Source organism: Syngnathus typhle, linkage group LG12 (assembly GCF_033458585.1).
Source record: "Syngnathus typhle isolate RoL2023-S1 ecotype Sweden linkage group LG12, RoL_Styp_1.0, whole genome shotgun sequence".
Classification (NCBI taxonomy): Eukaryota; Metazoa; Chordata; class Actinopteri; order Syngnathiformes; family Syngnathidae; genus Syngnathus; species Syngnathus typhle.
Window position 1 is genome coordinate 2,385,150 of NC_083749.1, and position 20,820 is coordinate 2,405,969.

The 20,820-nt window shown below is 41.3% G+C and overlaps 1 protein-coding gene and 1 long non-coding RNA gene across 8 annotated transcripts in view; one reads left to right on the forward strand and one right to left on the reverse strand.

Moving 5' to 3' along the window:
- Positions 1-20,820, reverse strand: part of vav2 (vav 2 guanine nucleotide exchange factor) — a 68,491-nt gene that overhangs the window by 18,996 nt on the left and 28,675 nt on the right. For all 6 annotated transcript variants that reach the window (XR_009716394.1, XM_061293365.1, XM_061293364.1 and 3 more), the window contains exon 3: positions 1,492-1,550. Coding sequence is in view for 5 of the 6 variants with exons in the window: in XM_061293365.1 (XP_061149349.1) it covers positions 1,492-1,550 (59 nt within the window). In the remaining variant the exon portion in view is untranslated. The remainder of the gene's footprint in view (positions 1-1,491; positions 1,551-20,820) is intronic.
- On the forward strand, positions 9,194-12,953 carry LOC133163931 (uncharacterized). 2 transcript variants are annotated; one of them, XR_009716472.1, is made up of 5 exons: positions 9,194-9,731; positions 9,824-9,868; positions 10,256-11,460; positions 11,555-11,636; positions 11,733-12,953. It is a non-coding gene; the product is annotated as an uncharacterized LOC133163931 (long non-coding RNA). The 2 variants fall into 2 exon arrangements; XR_009716471.1 differs by having other exon boundaries at positions 9,195-9,731; positions 10,256-11,636.

Sequence of the window (20,820 nt, forward strand, 5' to 3'; positions counted from 1 at the left end):
AATAGGAGACCACGGAAGAAGCTGGGTGTCCCTGGATGCAACTTTGCTTCTGCTACGCTCAATAAATCACTAAAGCTCAAGCCACAGCTTGCACACGTTGCTACTTATTCCCTGTCCTTTCCGGGCTTTTAAATACGGGCTGCTAGTTTCCTTCAAAGTCACCTTTCCTATTGAAGTACTTTTTATGTCATGGTTTGGAAGAACGGTTCTTGTAGAATTAGCTAATGTTACATTTTGAAAGCAACATGGCGGAAAATAGTTATGCTGCCAATGGATGAACATGTAGCTGGTTCTTTAAAAAAAATAAAATCTAAGACGGTTAACAGGAAGCCTTCCTCACCGAGACGGTGACAGACACATGAACTACCAAGGCCACGTCGCACTGAGCCCACCTCAAAGGTGAGATCAATGGACCCGGACAGAATGTCGATGGACGGGTCTTTGGCATTGATACAGGGAGATTTAAGGTAGCCACCGGCTCTTTGGTCACTTTAAAGATCGATGAAGTGCCTGATGTGCTTTCTGTAAGCATTATTTGAGACAACATGGGCAATTATCGGACCAGAAACCTCCCCAGCTTAGGTAGCCGGAGAACGTGAAGGCGACATTTTCTTGCTTGGGCGGCCATTTTATTTGAATCCACTTTCAAAAAAATACCATCACCCTTGCTTTTACTTTTCATAATGACTTTGTGAGTGCCAAGAGACTGAACTGGCTCGATGGAGCCCGCGGGCTAGATTAGCAAACATCCCAGGTCTGGGTTAAAGAGAATTTTTGTTTTTGTTTAAGAGTAATTACTAAGATACCTAACACTCTATTCAGACTCATAACGCTTGTGATAATAATACCCGACGAGCATCTAGAGAATTTTCACCTTTAAAACTAATTTACAAATTAATTGAAGGTGAATTGCTAAAATTTAACATAGCTCAGGATTAAAGTTAAGTTAAGTTTCCGCTGCGGTCATCAATTTCATCAGCTCACAGCAAAGATGTTTATTAATAGCGTGAGGGAGACCTGAGCTCACTTTCGATGTCACTCCCTTCATTTCCTGCCGTGGCTCCTAATGGGTGCGCGCCATCAACTCATTACTCAGAACGGATAAAATGGCTTTTTATGCCGTGCCGGAGCTGCTGAGCTGTTTGAGAAAATGAAGAGGGATCAGAAGCCCATTTTAGGCCTGATGAAAGAAGGGTGAATGATTTTCTCCGTTTCTTTTATTGTATGAGAATAATGGTGCCGGCATACATTGGAGTCGCTTGACTCAGACACTTCAGCACTGTTGCAATCACAGGTGGAAATGAACAAAGAATTTTTTTGGGAAGTACGAACAAGCCTTAGGTGTTAATTACTTCTAAAAGAGCAGCCGTAGTGATTAATTTGCACCTCAGGTTGTTTTTTTTTTGTGAAAGATGGAAGCATCGAAATAGTTTGCCTGGCGGAAAATCGTTGAAGTCAAACGCTAAATGATGAGTTCAAAATTAAATTTACCTGATGCCTTTGATTTGTGCAATACTGTGATGGGAGATCCTCGACAGAGTGGAGATGACCTGGGAAAAAAAAAAGACGATACATCACAAATACTGAACTCGATTGAAAAAATACAGTAAGAATCAAAACAAAACATTTTCATTGGGCAATACATTGCAGCATATCATAGATGTTTCTTTTCTCATCGTTGCTCTCTCGCCTTTGATGATCTTGCAGAAAAAAAAGGGCAATATTGCGAAAGCTCATAACAGCCTCATTCAGAACAAGACGTTATGTTCCGCGAGTGAATCAATCAATTGAGAAATTGCAGTGCGGCACAAAAATCACAAAAGATCATTTGGACTGACACATAATTGCATTATTATGAATTATCCTGGGCGGCTCGGTGGCGCACTTGGGTAGCACGTCCGCCTCACAGTTAGGAGGGTGCGGGTTCGATTCCACCTCCGGCCCTCCCTGTGTGGAGTTTGCATGTTCTCCCCGGGCCCGCGTGGGTTTTCTCCGGGCACTCCGGTTTCCTCCCACATCCCAAAAACATGCTTGGTAGGCCGATTGAACACTCCAAATTGTCCCTAGGTGTGAGTGCGAGTGCAAATGGTTGTTTGTCTCTGTGTGCCCTGCGATTGGCTGGCAACCGGTTCAGGGTGTCCCCCGCCTACTGCCCGATGACGGCTGGGATAGGCTCCAGCACGCCCGCGACCCCAGTGGGGACTAAGCGGTACAGAAAATGGATGGATGGATGGATGAATTATCCTTGTATAGTCATTCCTCAGGGATGGTAACAAAAAAACTTCAGTTTGACTAAAAAAAAAATAATATTTTCTGTGAAACATCAGGGCTGCCTCTCCATTTCTAATTCAGCGCAAACTATAAATCATAATTAATTCATTCTGGGGATCATTCAATTGCACAGGTTGTAATCCAGAGGGGGTTGATTTGTAGATTTGAGACTTTTACACTCTGTTGATTGTCACATTTATTGCTTTATTATATTGATGTAACTTACTTTAGTCAAGTTTTTATGAGATTTCTCTGTCAGGGGACCAAATGTAGTATTGATGATGAACTACTGCATGCAATCTTGTGCAATAATAAACTACCAGCTAATCCTGTATATTTGTCTCAATCACTTTTTTTTTTAATTGGTGCATTCTTGGTTAGTTTGTGCTTAATTGCTCCAAGTAATTTAGTACACGCTGGAAAATGTTCATGTTCATTTCAGGTGATTGAGTGCTGCCTTTAAATTTCATGCAAGAGCTCTTTTATGGTTGAGGACTACAGATGGCGTTCTTGCACGCTCCAGAGATGCCAAACTTTAGGACTACCGGGGAATCACCACTAAACACACACACACACACACACACAAACACGCACGGACGCTCCAGATCAGAAAGCCTGCCCCCGACACCTCATTAAGCACTCTCGGGTGTGTTTCGGCTTACAACAGCGTGGCAATGCCAGATGCCTCCTCAACCAAAAGGAGACAATTGTTATCTCAACCACTCTTGCTTTATTCATTTGACTACTTTCTTTGTTGAAACAAAACTAAAAACTTGGATGGGACAGACAGGGATTCCACAAAGAATTTAAATGAGACGGACAGGCAGGTGATCAGATCAAGCTAACCACAGCTGGGCCCGGAATCTCCTGGCGTAGCTCCAGAGAGGTCAGAGCAGGGGCCAAAGAGTCCCTCGTCCGTGGGGACAAGACTCAAGCGTGCCAACATCCAGCATGTTTGGGTGACTTCCACATATTAGCAGGAAAAATCCATTCAAATCACAATTTCACTTATCCAATCAATTGATATATTTCTTTTTGCGATTTTTTGATCCTCCCCACCTCGAATATACACATCCTTTTTTTTCCCTGATCCTTAGCTTCACTCAAAGCCTGGGAGTCTTTACACGTTATTAATTTCCCTCTCATCTCATTCTCTCCGGGGGGTCTTAACGCCATAGCTAGCCAGAAACTAAAGCTTCTTTTACCCCTCGAGGAATATAGAAAAGGACACAACGGAGCCCAGAATATTTGAGCTAACCCCGTTGAAATTCTCCCTCACCCATATTTGACCCGGTGTATAATTAAAGTCATACGCAAAGTGAAAGCAAATATGTCTGACTTGAAAATGAAGTTGTGGTGGGCTGATTTTTTGCCAAATCAGGTCAGAGGGCAAAGACATGTAATTATATCTGATTTCAATCCAGAAATCTGAGCAGAGGAGTCCGTCATAGCCACCATTTTTTTTTTTAAGTCTTGGCACTTGCAGCACAAATCAATGCGTGTGTTGGAAGAGATTTCCCACATTGGCTTTCTCTTCCAACAGCTCACGTCTTGATAGCGTGATATATTCATCAAGTTTTCACACTTTGCATCGCTCTTGCGTGCCAAAGTAGAATACGGCAAAAGAGGAAAAATAAAGCTGAGAACAGATGGCCGGGTCGGAACCCCGCATGCCCAACATAAATAATCGACAGACAGCGCTCAAGCTCATGTGTTTTTGTGTCCCACCGCCTTTGGGACTTTTGGCTTTTCCAAACCCTCTTGTTTCTTTTTTACTTTGGTCTCAGCAACTCTCTGACTAATCCTAAATTGATTAGTCTCCAATCGTCGGGTCGTGTTAAAAGTTGCCGAATGCCATCAGGAGCTTGGGCCTGCGTAAATCCTGATTGCAGTCAGATTGGCACTTGCCGCTAAATCCCATCCGAGCAGACCTTCCGTCCGTTTGATTACAGCAGGAAAAGCTCTCAGTCTGGCCCAAAGGCCAAAAAGGTCTGATGTGAATCTCAAGACTCCATTTCGCATCAGTGCCACATGAAATGAATGTTAGCCTACAGAGGGCACTCAGTCCACACTTAAAAATTAAAGACACAACTGGTTTGTTCACATCAAGAAGATGACTTTGGGCATACTTCCTCCAACTAGTTCTATGAATTATTGATGTGATTAAGTGCTGGGGCTCAATCCGAGGCTTGTTTAGCCGTAGGACCTTGAACATCGATTCGATCTTCGAGGCAGCCGTGCCTAATTTGTGTAAATAGTCCTGCATAGATCGTATCGGCCCACACGACATCTGGCGATGTGCTGCGGCCGTGTCCGTGACCTGCTTCGTTTCACGCGCAGTCATCGGACATAAACACGTATGTGGAACACATGGCGTTCGGCCATGACGGTATCAGCACACGCAAAGGTCAGCGTGAAGAGAAAATGAAAAGCCGTTCAACCACATTAACGCTCGAAAAACATCCATACGATAAGCATAATAAAATAAAATAAAATTTAAAATGTTATTTTATTATTATATTTATATTATATTTATTTTATTTAAGATAATAATAAAATCAATTTCAATTAGATTTAAAAAAAAAGAATAAAAATCAAAATTTGTATGCAGCGATTTAATACGCATGGCTAAATTGTTCAAGTTACAGCTCGCTTGATGTTCAAGAGTTTGCTCACGAAGGTGATTCAATCACAGTGACAGCTGACAAACCAGTAGGAGATGCGATGTCAAGCCGCCAAGACGCCTTTCACAGGGTTACCTTGACTAAATCGTGACAGAAAGAACCCAAACCTCATTTTTTGGTTTCCTCACAAGCATTAGTATGTAATCTAAAATCTTCCGCAACTGCAGAGGTTTCCATAAAGCACGTGCAGCTCACAGCAGACAGCTGGTTGCTTTCAGCCAAACCATTAGCTATTCATACAGCTTCTCTTTGCCAGTTGGAGACAAGCGACAGAAAAAAAAACTGCTGTCACTACAAGCAAAATGTGTGCAATTATACTACTTAGCCTATTTAACTCAATTTACAGCAATAATCATCAATTATGAAATGGTGTAAATCAGTCCACTGGTACAGCAGCTAAAATCCAAAGCGGCAAGATGTATTTCGAAAAGGATTTCCGATGTGTCCATTAGAGTTGATACCTAAGAAAAAGATGTTGGTGGTGTGGCGAGACAAGGGTCAAAGGAGGTTAAAGTGATAAAGGGCAAACTGGATTTCTTATAACGTGGGACAAGTGTTTTGATGAGGCTATTACTTATGAACTTCAATGTCCTTATCACGTCAAGGCACCTTAGCCAGCTGGCCACCAATGTCCAAGCGAGAGGATTGAGAGAATAAATTGGATTAACCAAAAGGCGTAATCCAGTTGGCCTTTTTTGGGAGGGGGAGGTGTTCTGCCCACAAGTCTCTGCTGGAGAAGATAAGGGGATGGGGAAACATAAATCCCCAAATCACAAAAAAACTTTTTGTGTTTTAAAGACTTAATACATTTGACAAAATGCCAATTTGTCACCTTGTCGGGTGATAACACGGCTAGTTTGTGTTCATGGAGAGGACATGTTTTTTTTTTTACCAGAATACCTTCTGTGTGCCCAGTAGTCTAAAAATGACATTCTGGTTAATATATTGTATTATTGTGTATTGTAAAGATGTATTTCTTTTATTTTATTTTATTTTACTTAACTTTATTTGATTTAATTTGATTTGATTTGATTTGATTTAATTTGATTTAATTTGATTTAATTTGACTTAATTTAAAGAAGATTAATTTGAGGAAAAATTGAACTCAATTAACATATTAGTCGCTTGATGCTTAATTAATTACAGTACAATTTATTCATTCATTAAAAGCTATTTATCTGGTCCGGGAACTCAAACACAACAGTCACAAATATTGAATACACACTAAAACGTTAAAGTGTGATGTAAATTGCAATGCCAGCCCTTTTAATGTTGGTAATGAAACTATTTGTCCATACTTTTCGCCACTTCGTAAAATCGCCTGCCGCTAATAAAGATAAGGCGCTTTTAATGGAGATCAATTCCGTTCCCACTACTGCACATGTAGCACCACTAATGGCAAAGTCTTGAGGGAGTCACCAAGTTGCTCTCAAGCAATAATGACTTTAAACCTCAACCTCATGTTCACTCCTAAATCATCGGGATAATCAACACGAGAAAACATCGACTCGGAATGAGCCCCAAATTCTGACTTCAAGTCTCCCCAGAGTGTAAAGCTTATCCGTGTCCATTTTCATAGACACTTTCCCTCCGCCGATTACAATGGAGGAGTATTATTTCTGGCAAACGAACCCGCCAGCGCGTTCTAATCCGACCGACTGCAGTTCCCGGATATATAAATGAATCAAATCCAAGAACCGCTCATAATTTTTTTAAGATCGCATACATATTTATAGTGCAAATAAATCACGGCGAAACACAACAACACAATCGAGACGGCGAGGTAAAACATCAAATATAATACAAACAAGGGTGAGGCAGTCAATAAGAGAACAGATCCTGCTCATTCTCGCTGTGCTTTTAAAATATTCATCACGTCCGCATTTTATGAATTACCGTAATGAGAAAAGGCGTCATAATATGCTACATGCATTCTAATTTTTTGCACTAACGACACATCATAATAAATAGAATCACACATAAATCAGTAAAGCTAGAACATTTGAAAGACTGGAAACCAAAACAAGCTTTTGGGATTAAAGTGAGCCAAGACTAAAATGCATCCAAAAGCTGAGATGGATGAGGGGCGTTGGTGACATTTCTCCCCCATCTAACACGTCGCTGACACAGACAAAGTGTGAATAAGCCTTCGGTAGGAAGGAGACGGAGAGAGAAACACAAAATTCAACTTCATCTCTTGGATCAAGGCGGGGCGTGACGTACACGACACATCCCGTGTGTATGCTCCAGGCGTTTCTACACCAAGCTCCTGCCAAGTATTTTCATTTTAAAGACTTTTGAAATGTGGTTTGATTATTGGATAGCAGAAATATAAACATATCCCGAAAAAAAATGAAAAACTAGTGACGGTTTAAAAAAATGGGAGTTACCTGACGGTAACCTTTCACTTCCAAAATGGAATGGAGGCATCCAAAGGAAGGAACTCTGACTGGATCACATCATGAGGGGGGGGGGGGGGGGTTGGAGGGGGGGGGGGGGGGTACTCAGCATGGGGCTGAAGATCAAGCCTGCGGTGTGTGTCTGGATGTGTGTGCATGTTGGAGAGCAAAGGCTTTTGAGGTGAATGTTCTATTCAACTGACAGAATAAGCTTTACGCTTGTTATCAATCGGCTGGGAAACATTCGCAATCGTGTCGTACAAAGAAAGTCACGAATAAACCCCGGATAAATCCGCGCAGCTGTAACTTTGCTAGCGGGACGAAAAATAACAACAGCCGAGACTGTTGCAAATGTGAGACGAAAAACAAAAGGGATGCTGTTGCGTGATTTTGGAAGATCATCATATCAGACTTAATTTGTTTTATACCGTAATTTTCGGACTATAAGTCGCACCGGAGTATGTCGTACCAGCCATAGAATGCCCCAAAAAGTGAAAAAAACATATATATGTATATAAGTCGCTCCTGAGTATAAGTCGCCTCCCAACCCAAACTATGAAAAAAAAACCGAGACTTATAGTCCGAAAATTACGGTAATTATCCTCACAGAGGGGAGACGATCCATTTTGCTGCAGAGGAGGGGGGGGGGACTACTTACATATTGTGTACATTACGCTCATGGGGTGGGCTGTCGGAACGTTTATATTTACGCAACATGTGGTTCAAATAGCCGATTTTCCGCTCAATTTCTGATTACAAGTGCGAACTTTTTTTTTTCTTCAAAGGTCGGCTTGTTTGTTAACCTTTCGTCATGGCCAATATGGCGACAGTGCGTGTATGATGTTAGAGCCAACCTCCCCCTTCCCCGGCTTTCATTTTCTAACTGTTTCCACTGTCCCTGACTTAGAAAAAAAAAACGCCGTTAACAGCATGCATGGAAACAAGTGCGAATGAGATCAAGGAAAATGTGTGGCCTGTATACTCGACGTGATGCGCTAGGCGCTCCGGGCGATGCCACCACTGCGCTCAAAAGAACGAACAGACGGAGGGGAAAAAAAAAAAGAATAATGCATGCTGATTGGACCAAGGCTTGAGAGTTAGGTAGCTAGAACTGTGCTTTTTACTTGTGAATAATTCTCTCACATGAGAGGGAATATCTCTACACTTGCCAGCGTGTTACTGAGGGGAACTGATGCCATTTTTTGTTTTGTTAATGACTCTGAAAAGACGGAATATTTTTAAAACATAGCCAATGATAGCATATTTTTTCAGACTATAAGACTCGGTCTGAATGAATTTTGGGAATATATACAGCACAGAAGACGCGAATGAGCACCTGATTATAAGGTGTATTGGTAATTTTTTGAGAAAATAACCCACGTGGGGAAAAGTGGTACAAAAAATGGATGAATGATTTTAAGTACGCCTTATAGTCCAAAAAGTACGGTACTCCAATTGCTATCACTTCAGATCAGCTCATTTTGACAATCGGTAGCGTTATTTCTTGAGCTCCGTTTAAATGATTCGAAGATTTTTAAAATTTTCAAAAAAAAATGTTCAATTCTAAATGTTTTAAAAGAATTTAAAAAAACATTTTTAAAATCACACTCATCTGTGACAAGAAATGTTTTGTTTCCATCATAAGTAAAAAAACAAAAATCCAGGTTTAGCTGAGTGTGTTTTGATGTGCAAACAAAATCCACTCGAGCATATTTTACATTAAGTAAGCGGAGTCTTGCTCATCTTGCTCCTTTCACTTCTCAACATGTGTTTGCACTCAATCCCTGCTCTATGACGTATGCGTGCACACTTGCAAAAAGATCGGCGAGATTTCCCAACAGCTAGCCCGTCATACTTGTCCTGATTTACTCTCGACCGAACGGTGGGGCAGATTATAATAAAATCATTCAAATTGAGTTTCAAATTCATCTCAAATAGGAAAGTACCCTCAGGTATTTTCATTTTAATGGAGGTCCAACTTAGAAAAAAAAAACACACAAACGTGTGATGTCCAGGCAACAGAACTTCATTGAAGAAGGTCAGAACCTTTCCCATCCCCCACAGCAGTGGGTTATATTTTGAGCGAGGAATGCCTCTATTCTTCACCCAGACATCTGCGGGGAGCGCCGAGCCCTTCACCGGCGGCACATCACGGCCTCAAACAGCTCTCTATGTCAACTTGAACAGACAGAGGCTCATTATGGAGCCCCGCAACTCACCGAGGGGCGGCATGCGGGGAGATTGGCAGAGAAGCACGAAAGAGCTCAAATAAGGATTTTTTTTTTTTTGGCACAGACCGAGAAAAAAAGAATGGAGAGAAAAAAGATGGTCCTTAGTGGTTCCACATCAATACTTCAAGACGGTTCCACAGATGGAGGTAAGATAGAGTCAAGGTGGAATGATATTGTTAATTTCGGCTTTTGAGAAGGAAATCCTGTTTGCAATGTTTACATTTTGCCTCAAATTCAGAAGCTCGCTTGCAAAGGCGCCCCGGGGTAATACGATGCATCTCAGGTGAGCATGTTGTTTTTATCCTGTCCTCCGAATGAACCCAACGTTTGGGAAAACGCTTTCAAAATGCATTATGCCTCTTCAAATACAAGTCTGACCATATTGCTTGATTAGATCTTCATACTAGCAAAATCCATTATGTTGTCTGAGAACCACCTTTCGGGTTTAATGCTCTTTTCCATCCAGTCGATTCTGCTCGGCCGGGGCAACGCAATTCCCACTTGAAAGCGGCTATTTTCTTTTTTTAAATGCGATAAAGAGGTTTGCAACACTGACCCCGTTTTTGTAACCTTGATGTATTTCTTAGTTGTCTGCAAACAAGACAACAAAACAATGTCGTGTTCTCATCCGATGTCATCAAATGTGAACACCTGCGCTTTGATATTGCAGCAAAGTCATGAGAAAAGAAATCAAGCGGCCGTCTGAAATGGAGCACATCAACGCGAGACGACAACAACAAACGCATGTGTGCGAAACAACAATTCTTCACACACTCCTGGGCTCAAACAAAGAGACAATGACACTCCCAATAACGTTGAACCCAGACGTGGAAGAATCTGACAAGCGGTGTTGTCTACCGAGGAGTGTTGGCGGCCACTTGAATCAAAGACTATCATCGGGCTTTTCAGTCAATGTCCACAGAAATACCTCAGAGCAAACCAAGCATGCATGATTTTTGCACCTGCTCTACATTGCATGCATGGACACAGGTAAAGATAAATATCGAAACAGAATAAATAAGTCAAGAAAGAAATCATAAAAATAAAATTGAAAAAAATAATCAATCAATAAATAAACAGAAGAAATAAGTAAAGAAATGAATAATGCATATAAAAGAAAAGAAATAATGAAAAAATATGAAAAAATAACTCAATTAAATATGCCTTGAGAACTCGCAAAAACGTCATCTCATTACAAGCTAGCCGCATAGCTCTGAAATCTGCTGCATTACAACTCGAGTATGAAATTGACACTTGGAACTGCGCCACGTTGTTTCTGCTGTTTACGTCGGATAGCCAAAGATCCGTCGGCACATAAATAATGTTTTATTATAGCGATGCTGCATAATGAAACCCACCGTGAATTTAAGAAGATGAAAGTAGTTCTTTGTCATCGGAATGGGGATATTTTTTAAGGAATAGTTTTGCCAGAGGAAGGGAAAATATGAAGGTTACAATTCCTCATAGATTCTATGAGGAATTGTAACCTTCATGACATAGAACCTCTTAGTACTTGTCACGATATACAGAAAAAAAGAAGGCAACACGTTTTAAGCAAAATGTGGTCCATCATATTTAAAAATAGAAAACCGGACTGCGCTTTTTATTTGTTATTTTTCCAGCAGGCCATCTACGCGGCAGAGTGGCGGACCAAGGTCGCCAAGATTGTGACGAAGCCATTCACTCAGCGATGAATAATGCAAGAGACATAAAAAAAAGCTAAAGAAGGCGTCTTTGCGATATACGTGACATGAGCCGGTTCGGGGGTGGGGAGTCGTCTCTCATTCGGCGTAAATGCACTTCCAGTAATGAGCAGCGGTCAGCTAAAGCAACAACAAAAGAGAATCCAGCCACTGCTTATTAATGGCCTATCAGGTAAATTACAGTATCTGATAGTTTTGATTAAATGTGCGCCCTGTTTGGGATGCAGTTTTTGTTCCTCCCCCATCATCCATTTTTCTTTTCCTAGTATTTGAACACCTTTCGCATTCATGAGAGTTGATTTTAAATTCTGGAAGAGCAACACATGCGGCACCTCCGAGGGATCGAAGGTAATTTGCTCAGTTTTACTTTGAAGGATCGAACACGCCTGGAAAGCCGGAGGCACCATTACAATAATGTGATTTACTCTGCCTTTTTTTTTTCAGAAAAGCTGTCATACAGCCATGGGAAATCATAATATCTCATAAAAAAAGACCAAATTGGGTTATCAAAATGTTTTTCAGTCAAAGGTGCCATATTGGCACCACTGGGAACATTTTTGCTTCGTTCATAATTCCCTTCATTGACTACTGATGGGAATAATGAGGTTGTTTCAATGACACGCAGATCTGCCACGGTCAAGGACGTGATGACGATGCATATCTTTGGTCTCACTTTTCATTTAACGGGACATTAATTTAAATGCACCTGAGAAGGAGTGGAAGACGGAAGGATTTGCTTGAGGAACCTTGAATGTACCAAAGAGGTTTTGCTATCACCTCTAATGTCATTTCCTCACTCGATAGCTAAGGTAAACCTGTTGAAGTTTAGATAACGACAGTTATTGGTTCTGGTAAATGAGGGGACTCGTTAGATGCACGTAAAAGGTTTTGGGGTTCTTGGCGGCCCCTCCCCGCAAAGCTTACTGAAGCTTGGAGAAGTGGAGAATCTGCAGTGAAATCGTCAAGGGAGAAATGGCGGCTGTTTTTCTTGCTGCGTGACATTTCTGGTCCTTTGAGAAAGCCACAATGCACAGCCAACTGCCCCTCGGCGATGGCATCACAGGATTGAAAGTTTGTGCTTTAATAGGAAGACAGTTGAGAACCGCTGGGGCTTTATAATGACCGAGTGCTAATAGAGAAAAAAAAGATCTGTTGCTTCATTCAGACTTTTTTTGTGTGGCCCAAGACAATGATTAAAATAACAAGGATGATGTCATTTCGATATTTTGTTGCACACTTAAAGAGTCATCTAACTTTCAAAGAGCTTGGTGTACCTCTCGGAACGTCTTCAGGGCCCCTATTAAAATAACAAGGATGACGTTAATCCAATATTTTGTTGCACACTTAAAGAGTCATGCAACTTTCAAAAAAGCCTGGTGTACCTCTCGGAACATCTTCGGGGCCCCTTTTAATTAGCAAACTGTTACAGCTGTGCCTTCTCCAACGTGGTTGTTTCAGGTCATTCACCAGATGTTTGAGGATTTATATCGGGGTTCACAGAAGACCACTTCAAAACTAGTCTAAGGTTTTGGTCTTTTTAGCTGGCCCTGTTTATTTTTGCATCTGTGTACATCTGACTTGCCCAAAAGTTTTCTTCTATGTTCAAAGGAGCCACAAGCTTTGTACACGAGCATCCAAAACAGCAAATAAAAGATTTTACTATGACAGCTGTTTCTAAATGCACTTTTTCCAAACAAACACACGTCAGAGAATACAAGACGGGCTTGTTGTGACTCTTAAGCGTGCTGCGGTTCTGGAAAGCCTTCGAGGAGCTTCACATATTTGGCATGTCCGAGGACTCGGCAGCTCACGCCTGCAGCCTTGGCGCTTCCTGAAGAGACATCCCGCGACGGCCAACGTATTTTTGTCGCGGGCCGCATCATAGTCGTGGTTTCCTTCGAAGGGCCATTGAAATTGCCAACCCAAATAAATGTCTGAATGTCTCGAATGTACGGTACTCAACAAACGAGTCAATGACTAGATGAATAACTAGTTTTCAAAACAGAGACTAAGAAAAACTGTTAGCCTATTTTTAAAATATGAATGCTAATATAAATTGCTAGCAATAGATCTATTTTCTAAAAGTCATTTTAATATTGACATATGAATTTGATGCACAATTTGTCTTCGCGGGCCACATAAAATGATGTGGCGGGCCGTATCTGGCCCTCGGGCCTTGAGTTTGACACATGTGCAATAAGATAAATTCTTTGAATTAGTGTACGCCACCGTCTGCAAGCTTGGCAGCAAACGTAAGCACTGACAAACGTGTTTTTTTTTTTTTTTTAACAGCTGCCGAGATTCTCCCTCCCTTCCTACTATGGTGTGTATTTGTATCGGAACGTTTCCCTTCACATGTGGGTGGCTAAGGCAGCGGCTACGGATCCTGTCACGGGACTGATGCCAGCTGTACCAATTGGCATTCCCGCTAAGGCGCCAAATTGCGGTGAGAAAAAAAAAAGACATCTGCGCCAGGGAGGAAGACAATGGCATTACAAACACGGCTAATCAAGAGAGCAACTACAATAAATCAAGTCTAATCCGCCTTTTGTACAAATCCAGCCGCTCAAGCATATTAACTCCGTATCCGACAAATTCGAACAGAACATATCCTTATCATGTAAACCACTTTAAATAACAGACATTCGGTTTATTGTGTGCTCCACTGGAGCACATTCCACGTCTATTGGAGCCCGAAGCTGCAGAAACCTCTCGACTTATGTTCTCCAAATGGTGACTGCAGCTTGAGGAGTTGCAGAGGCGTGCTTAATGAAAGGACGACCTCAACTTCATAGAATTTACCCTCAGGCCATACGGGAAGCGCGACACGAGACCAAAAATACGGCTCAACGTTGTAATGCCTGAAAGATAAATGAATCAAAAGTACACAAGATTTGGCACCTGCGGAATGAAACGTTTGCCCAGAAAAAACACTGAGCCACATTTCTGTTTGAAAAGATCAAATTGGTCAAACAGAGATGAGGTGAAGGGAATTAAAGAGGGAATGGTGGTGCTGACTCCAAAAAATCTCAGGATGGGCATTTTCAGGACTATTTCTCGTCTTTTTTTTCCATCGTCTGTCATCTTACATAAAATACGGCGGGTTCATTATTACAATGTAAATGTCCCTGTCGGACAAAAATGAAAGGCCGGGGATTATTTTCATCCCACCGCGAAATCCCTTCATTGAATTGAGACTAAAATGCAATTCAACAAACATGAGCTATCCATTCAAAGGAGTGACTATCAGAAAACGATCAATTGCGATATCGACACTGTTGGAAAAGATTTCATTCTTGGGAAAGGAAGCAATTGCAAAAGTAATAAACCCGAGATCCGTTCAAACAACTGCCGTGCTCAGGAGCAGCTGAGCTTCAAACTAAATACATCATTCTGGAAACAATTCCATTCCGGAGAAAGGAAAGACATCAGATTTATCACAAAAAGTGTTGGATTTTATAATAACATGCTATGTGAACTGGAAATTCTAAATTGGCTGGAGATGTGAGTGTGAATGCCTTCATGGTCCTGGGACAAATCCAAATCCAGTCTATGTGAATCGCTCTGGTACTGAAAAAGATGTCATCAGACTTCATTAAATCAAGACGGATGGATTTAAAGTGTCTGGGATTTGGACCTGGGAGTCAGAAAAAAAAGCCAAAGTGTCAGTGTTGCGATTGAATCCATAGTTTCCGAAAATGAAGTGCATAGCTGTCCTTTTTTGTGATCTTCAAATGACTCCATCCATCTTCAATTTGAAGCTTGGACTAAATTGATTTGCAGGAAAAGTAAATCCATCTGCCTGGACATTAACTTGGACCCATCTCAATTAAACGCCTCTGGTGTTTGCAATCGTTCTGGATTTACCAAAACTACCCGCACGGTGTGCACACAATCAAATCAGAAACCTTCAAGACATTTTATGTACGGGTCATGACATCTGCGTGGGTAGCGGGTGAGAGGCGATCCAAACTGCCCCAAAGGCTCGTCTGGCCTATGTCCATCTTTTTTTCTATCTGTCTTGGCGAATCCTGGCTTCTTTCACGAAGGGGAGGGGGGTTGACATGACAAATCCCTGAAGACTGTGATTCAGCCGCCATCGCCTTCGGTCAACGACACAAGTCTTTTTTATTTCCCTTGGGAAAATAGTTGTAATTGTTTCAACCCATTTGGGATGCACAAGAACATAGACATTAAGCCACGACTGACCGAGCGAGGTTCAATCAAACGATCAAGCTTTTCCATGACTTTGCTGATAGCGGGCGAGGCTCTATCTTATTTATTGTGAGGCTACTTCTTCATTTTGATAAGAGAAATGGCTGCTTTCTCTTCACTGCCACTCACTTTGGGTGAGAGATTGGAGTCTTATCTGATCTCACGGACATCACGAGGGTCCAGAGGCATAACAACAAGAGGAGACGGACCTAAGCCGTAGAGAAACACTACAAACTACAAATAAGCCATTTATAGTCAAGATATTTACCAGAGAATATTAATTAATTAATTAGCATTACAAAATATCAAATAACATGGTCTCCAATGTGCTCTTGAGCTGAATAATTTAGACATATTCTAGTATTATATAAGATTTCATTAAGGCCCTCGGGTATATCTAGTTCATTTTCCACAACTGGCGGTCTACTAATGAGGAAAAAAAAATCAAAATAAAAACTTGACTCATTTGTCCGGAAGGGCTTTTCGCACAGGAGTTACCCGATATTTGTGTTGCCACGATGTCAACGCGATGAGCTCAAGTCACCCTTAAAAGAGTGTAAATGATCTCGTGTGCAACCAAATGACACGGTGATCCACTTAGTTACACACACACATACACACGCTTGTGCGCCTTACGGGCGTGCCTCAGGGAATCCATCGAGGGACAAGACTGCTTTGTCGTATTGCCTACGGTTGACTGAGCTGAATGAGCTTGCAAGAGCCTAAAGACATCCGAACTTGTGAATTCCCAAAACAGTGTAAACAGATATGAGACAAAAGACACAACAATGTCATTCCATCTATATTCAAAAATTGATTTCACAAAAAAAAAAAAAGAGGGCAGGCAAGGTTCTATTTATTGATGCAATGTTTATGTCTACCGTTTCGCAGAGTCGGCATAAATCACGGCCATACAAGTGGGCTGCGTAACAGAGTGATGGATGTTACATCATTTCCTCTTATCACTTTTCACTGGACTCCTCTTTTTCAGTCTCGGAAGCTCTGGCTGGGGGAAGAATCCCTTTAGGAAGCTCCACAGTACCTGACATACATTTGATATTTATACCTTATCATTTTCATTCTCCCTCCCATAGCGAGAGGGAGAAATTTAGTGATGGAATATGGAAGGTGTCGCTTCGTGTGAGATAAAGATGCCTGTTCTCCCGAAGGGAGGAGAGAGGGAAAAGGGAAGCTATTTTATTTTCAGGCGCTGGTTGACTAGCTCATACGATGCCGTATTACTATTCCCAACACGGCGGCGTAAAGATGTCATTTTACACTTTTTGAGCTTTAAAAAGCTTGCAATGTTGAGATGGGCCAGTGTGTGTCTGCTTCGTTCCGCAGTGACATAATGTTGATCCGTTTCCCAGGCGCCGTCCAGAGCCAAGATGTAATTCATCAAACCGCATTTTGTCTGATCACATAAGTGCTGTCGTTAATTATATTAGACATACAACCTTCATTAGCAAAACGAGCCTTAGAGAGGGCGAAGGAAAAAAAAATATATATATATACATATTTAAGATGAACTCATTGAACAGCGAGCTTTGTTTAACACACACACGACATTAATGACTCAAGTAAACGAGGGAGATCAACAGACTTGTGGAATCAATAAAATATTCAGCCGCTGTTTGCGCACTTAGCCGAACAATGGAGCCGCCCTTGTTGCTTATTCTGAGGAGCATCGGCTTGTTTGTCCATAATGAGCTTCCTCATTACGCTACGGAAGGAAGGATGTGTGATATTGGAAGGCAGGTGAGAAAATGGGTGAGAGAGAGAGAAGTGTGAACAGGATTCAAATGAGCACACATTCACTGGCAGCGCAATTTAACACCGCAAATAGGAAAGCTTCGCCGTGATTCGATCCCAGCATAAGTTGAAGTCAACAAATGTGTTTTGTAGAGTCAACAAATGTGCTGCGGTATTATATGAAGTCGTCAATGACTCCATTGGGTGCATTAGCACAATCTATTAAGATCCTAGACAATAGAAATACCGTAATTTTCGGACTATAAGTCGCGTGTTTTTTCATAGTTTGGGTGGGGGGGCGACTTATACTCAGGAGCGACTTATATACATATATATGTTTTTTTTTTCACTTTTTTGGGCATTTTATGGCTGGTGCGACTTATACTCCGGTGCGACTTATAGTCCGAAAATTACGGTATGACATACAGTGGCGGCGTTAGAGGAGGGGCTGCGAGGGCACTGCCCCCTCTTGAAATATTCAAATGTAGATTGTCTGGAAACATAATAGAAACCAAAAAAAATTGATTTCAAATTGTTGTTATTCTTAAAAAAAAAAAAAATCAACTTTGGGGTTTTTTTTCTGCTTTTTTGGGGGGAGGGGGGTAAGAGATACTCTTTGCCACCCCATGGCCCCCCAAGGGAGAAAAATCCTAGCTCCGCCACTGATTACAAAGTCCAAATCCATACAGATTCATTTGGTACATCATAAAATCAACCATGATGATATCTGTCGTTAAATATGATATAAAAAGAAAACGTGCATGGGATTTAACTGTTGTAAATAGAAGCTTGACTTTTAGGTCTTGGTGGCTCGAGAATGGGATGAGGCAAAACAGCGATCAAATTAATCATAGAATTTAACAGACCATAACTATCTTGCTCGGCTGATTTTAATTCCGTCCATTTGCATTGACTGGCGCGCTCTTCTAATTTGCAAGCATTCTAGAGTTGACACATTCACTGTCGATTTAATAGGAACAACCAGTTCCTATTTATAGTCGGGCGTGAATTTCATGCGGGAAATGAAGCATGTCCCTCAATTTACAAGGTTTTTAGGTTTTATGTGCGACCACAGCAACGGCATGTAAACCGTTTGACAACATTTAAAGGGGTAATAAGGAAATTGATTTGTATACCTCATCGAAATAAAATGAAAAAAGTTTAGCATCTGGGGATTTTTAGTTTTCTTGACTCACCACCATCCATTGGCTGACCTCCAGCTTTCTCATGAATCATCCTGATGTGTTTTGTCTGCTGAGAGATGACGCCATGCCGCATTAACCTCGCCGTGGCTGACGTCAGTGACTCAAAAGCGCTCCAGTAAAACTCAACTCACATTTTTTTAATTATCTCCGATATATACCAAAAGCTTAAAAGTCCTTCTTATCTGAACTGGGTAGGGAAGACGAAATTAAATTACAGCATATTAATCAAAATAGGCTTTCTTTTCCCCCTAAACTTTCCCAATAGATTTCATTATTATTTCAAAAACATAATTGTTCAATTAAAAAAAGGGCAATTCAATAATAAAAATCCAAAGTGTAATTTGATTAAAAAAATCTGAATATTAGTATATATTTTTTTAACTTCCCACGCATTTTTCTTATGATTAAATTTTTAAAAAATCAAACAAGGGCACAGACGAGACTAGAAAAGATAATCCAGATTTTCCTACTTTCATCAAAGTATTAGAAGTGACGGATAAATCAAAGTGGGCTGCATCATGCTAATCTCTTAATACCTTTGCACAAAACCTGTCCTGAGTGATATTAAAGAAGCGCTGATCCACATAGACACCATTTAGAACAACGTCAGGGGAGATAATGAGGCGTGCATCAAAACACGACTCGGCCTTATTTCTCTCCAGTCACGTTGAGTCCTCTTCTCTTATTAGCTTGCATTAATGACCGGGCCGTACTGCGGCAGTCACAAGCGCTTTTGTTCACAGCGTGAGATAACATCCAGCCCGCCACCTCCGCTTTCATTACAGATCAAAAATGTTCCCCCTTCAATCCATTTTCCAGTGGTTGAAAATATGGCCTTCATTTGTGGTGGGAATGAGATAAAGACTGAGAAGCTTTGTCGAGAAGCTGCCCTGAAGGGGCCTTAAAGAGATTGATCGGCTGCAGACTGTTAGTTGCACCGATATCAGATGGCAAAGGCAAGTCATAAAAATAAAAAATACAACTAGCAGCATAATAAGAGGAATCAGGCCATTAAATTGTTGCTGTGTGTCTCAAAGTTTTAGCATCAAATAAACCAGCCGCTATGAATATTTCATATAATAAACTTGAACTTGTCAATTCTGCCCTTCTAAACTCCAGATCTGAATACCCGAAAGACGCTAAATCGATAAATCACCCTGAACCGTCTTTTCGTTTCAAAACGTGGCGTTAATTAGAAGTCGGAATAATGTCGGAGGCTCAAACTACGTAATCTCCTCAAACACGTGATATTTTAATGGTTCGCATCTTAATCTGGGGATTTACCGATGACTAAACTAACGCAATTATCGCAACATTCGCTAAGACACAATCTGTGATCACGGGTGCACGCATACAAATCGTCTCGCTGATTAAATACAAATAAGGCTCGCAAAACACTTTAAGCGGGTCATGTTTGTATTTGTTTATGCGCCTGCCCATGTTGAGCAATATTTGTTTTATGGCTGTATTAGCCTAATTGGCCACATTCTCATCGTCTATTTACAAGGTTATTGAAGTGTCGAAACCAATCAGAATGGCGACGGGTAAGCGATGGAAGCCATAAAAGCTGCTTGGATTTCTCTCTCTACAGACACTGCGAGCAAGTTTCGCTTGCAGCAATTAGAATTTTATGATCGTAACACTTTTGAGCACATCGTGATGTCGGCATTATTTCGTTGAAAAACTATATAATGCTGTTGTGGTCCTAAAATGCAAAATATAAACGCCTTGAGATAAGAGTTCCATTATACCGTGATTCAACTCAAAACAGTCATTTTGAAACCAACGGCAACACCATTCATCCGTTCATGTTTCGACCTTTCGAGCCAGATGGCCCGCTTTCATAGCACGAAACAAAAATGATCACGTCTTTTCTCGAGGCTTCGAATTAAAGCCCGTCATTGATTTACACTTTATAGTCCTGCACGGATGGCGAATCCCTTTCTGGAGGACAGATATAAAATAAACAAAAACAAAATGCTGCCACTGTGCTGAGGTTAAGCCCGAGGTTATTACTTCACAGGAGGATATTTCTATTCATCTTTGCCGGGAGGAGGACGGCGGACACAAACATCCGCTCGCACACAATCCTAAATCGTCACGCACGCAGACCAGAAAAGACCCGGCCTATATTTGTCATCGCAAAGATCCCCAAGGCGTATGATCGAATCAATATTTAAATGACGGACTTCATAAGCAGAATGGGTCAAAAAATAAATTCCTGAGACACTGCAATGCATCAGAAAACTACATTATGACCACCGCTGACTGCAGCAAGTATCTTCCAGGAGAAATCTGTTCAGGTAATTAACGAACAATTATCACCGTAACGGCTTTGTGACAGCAAATCCTTTTTCGGT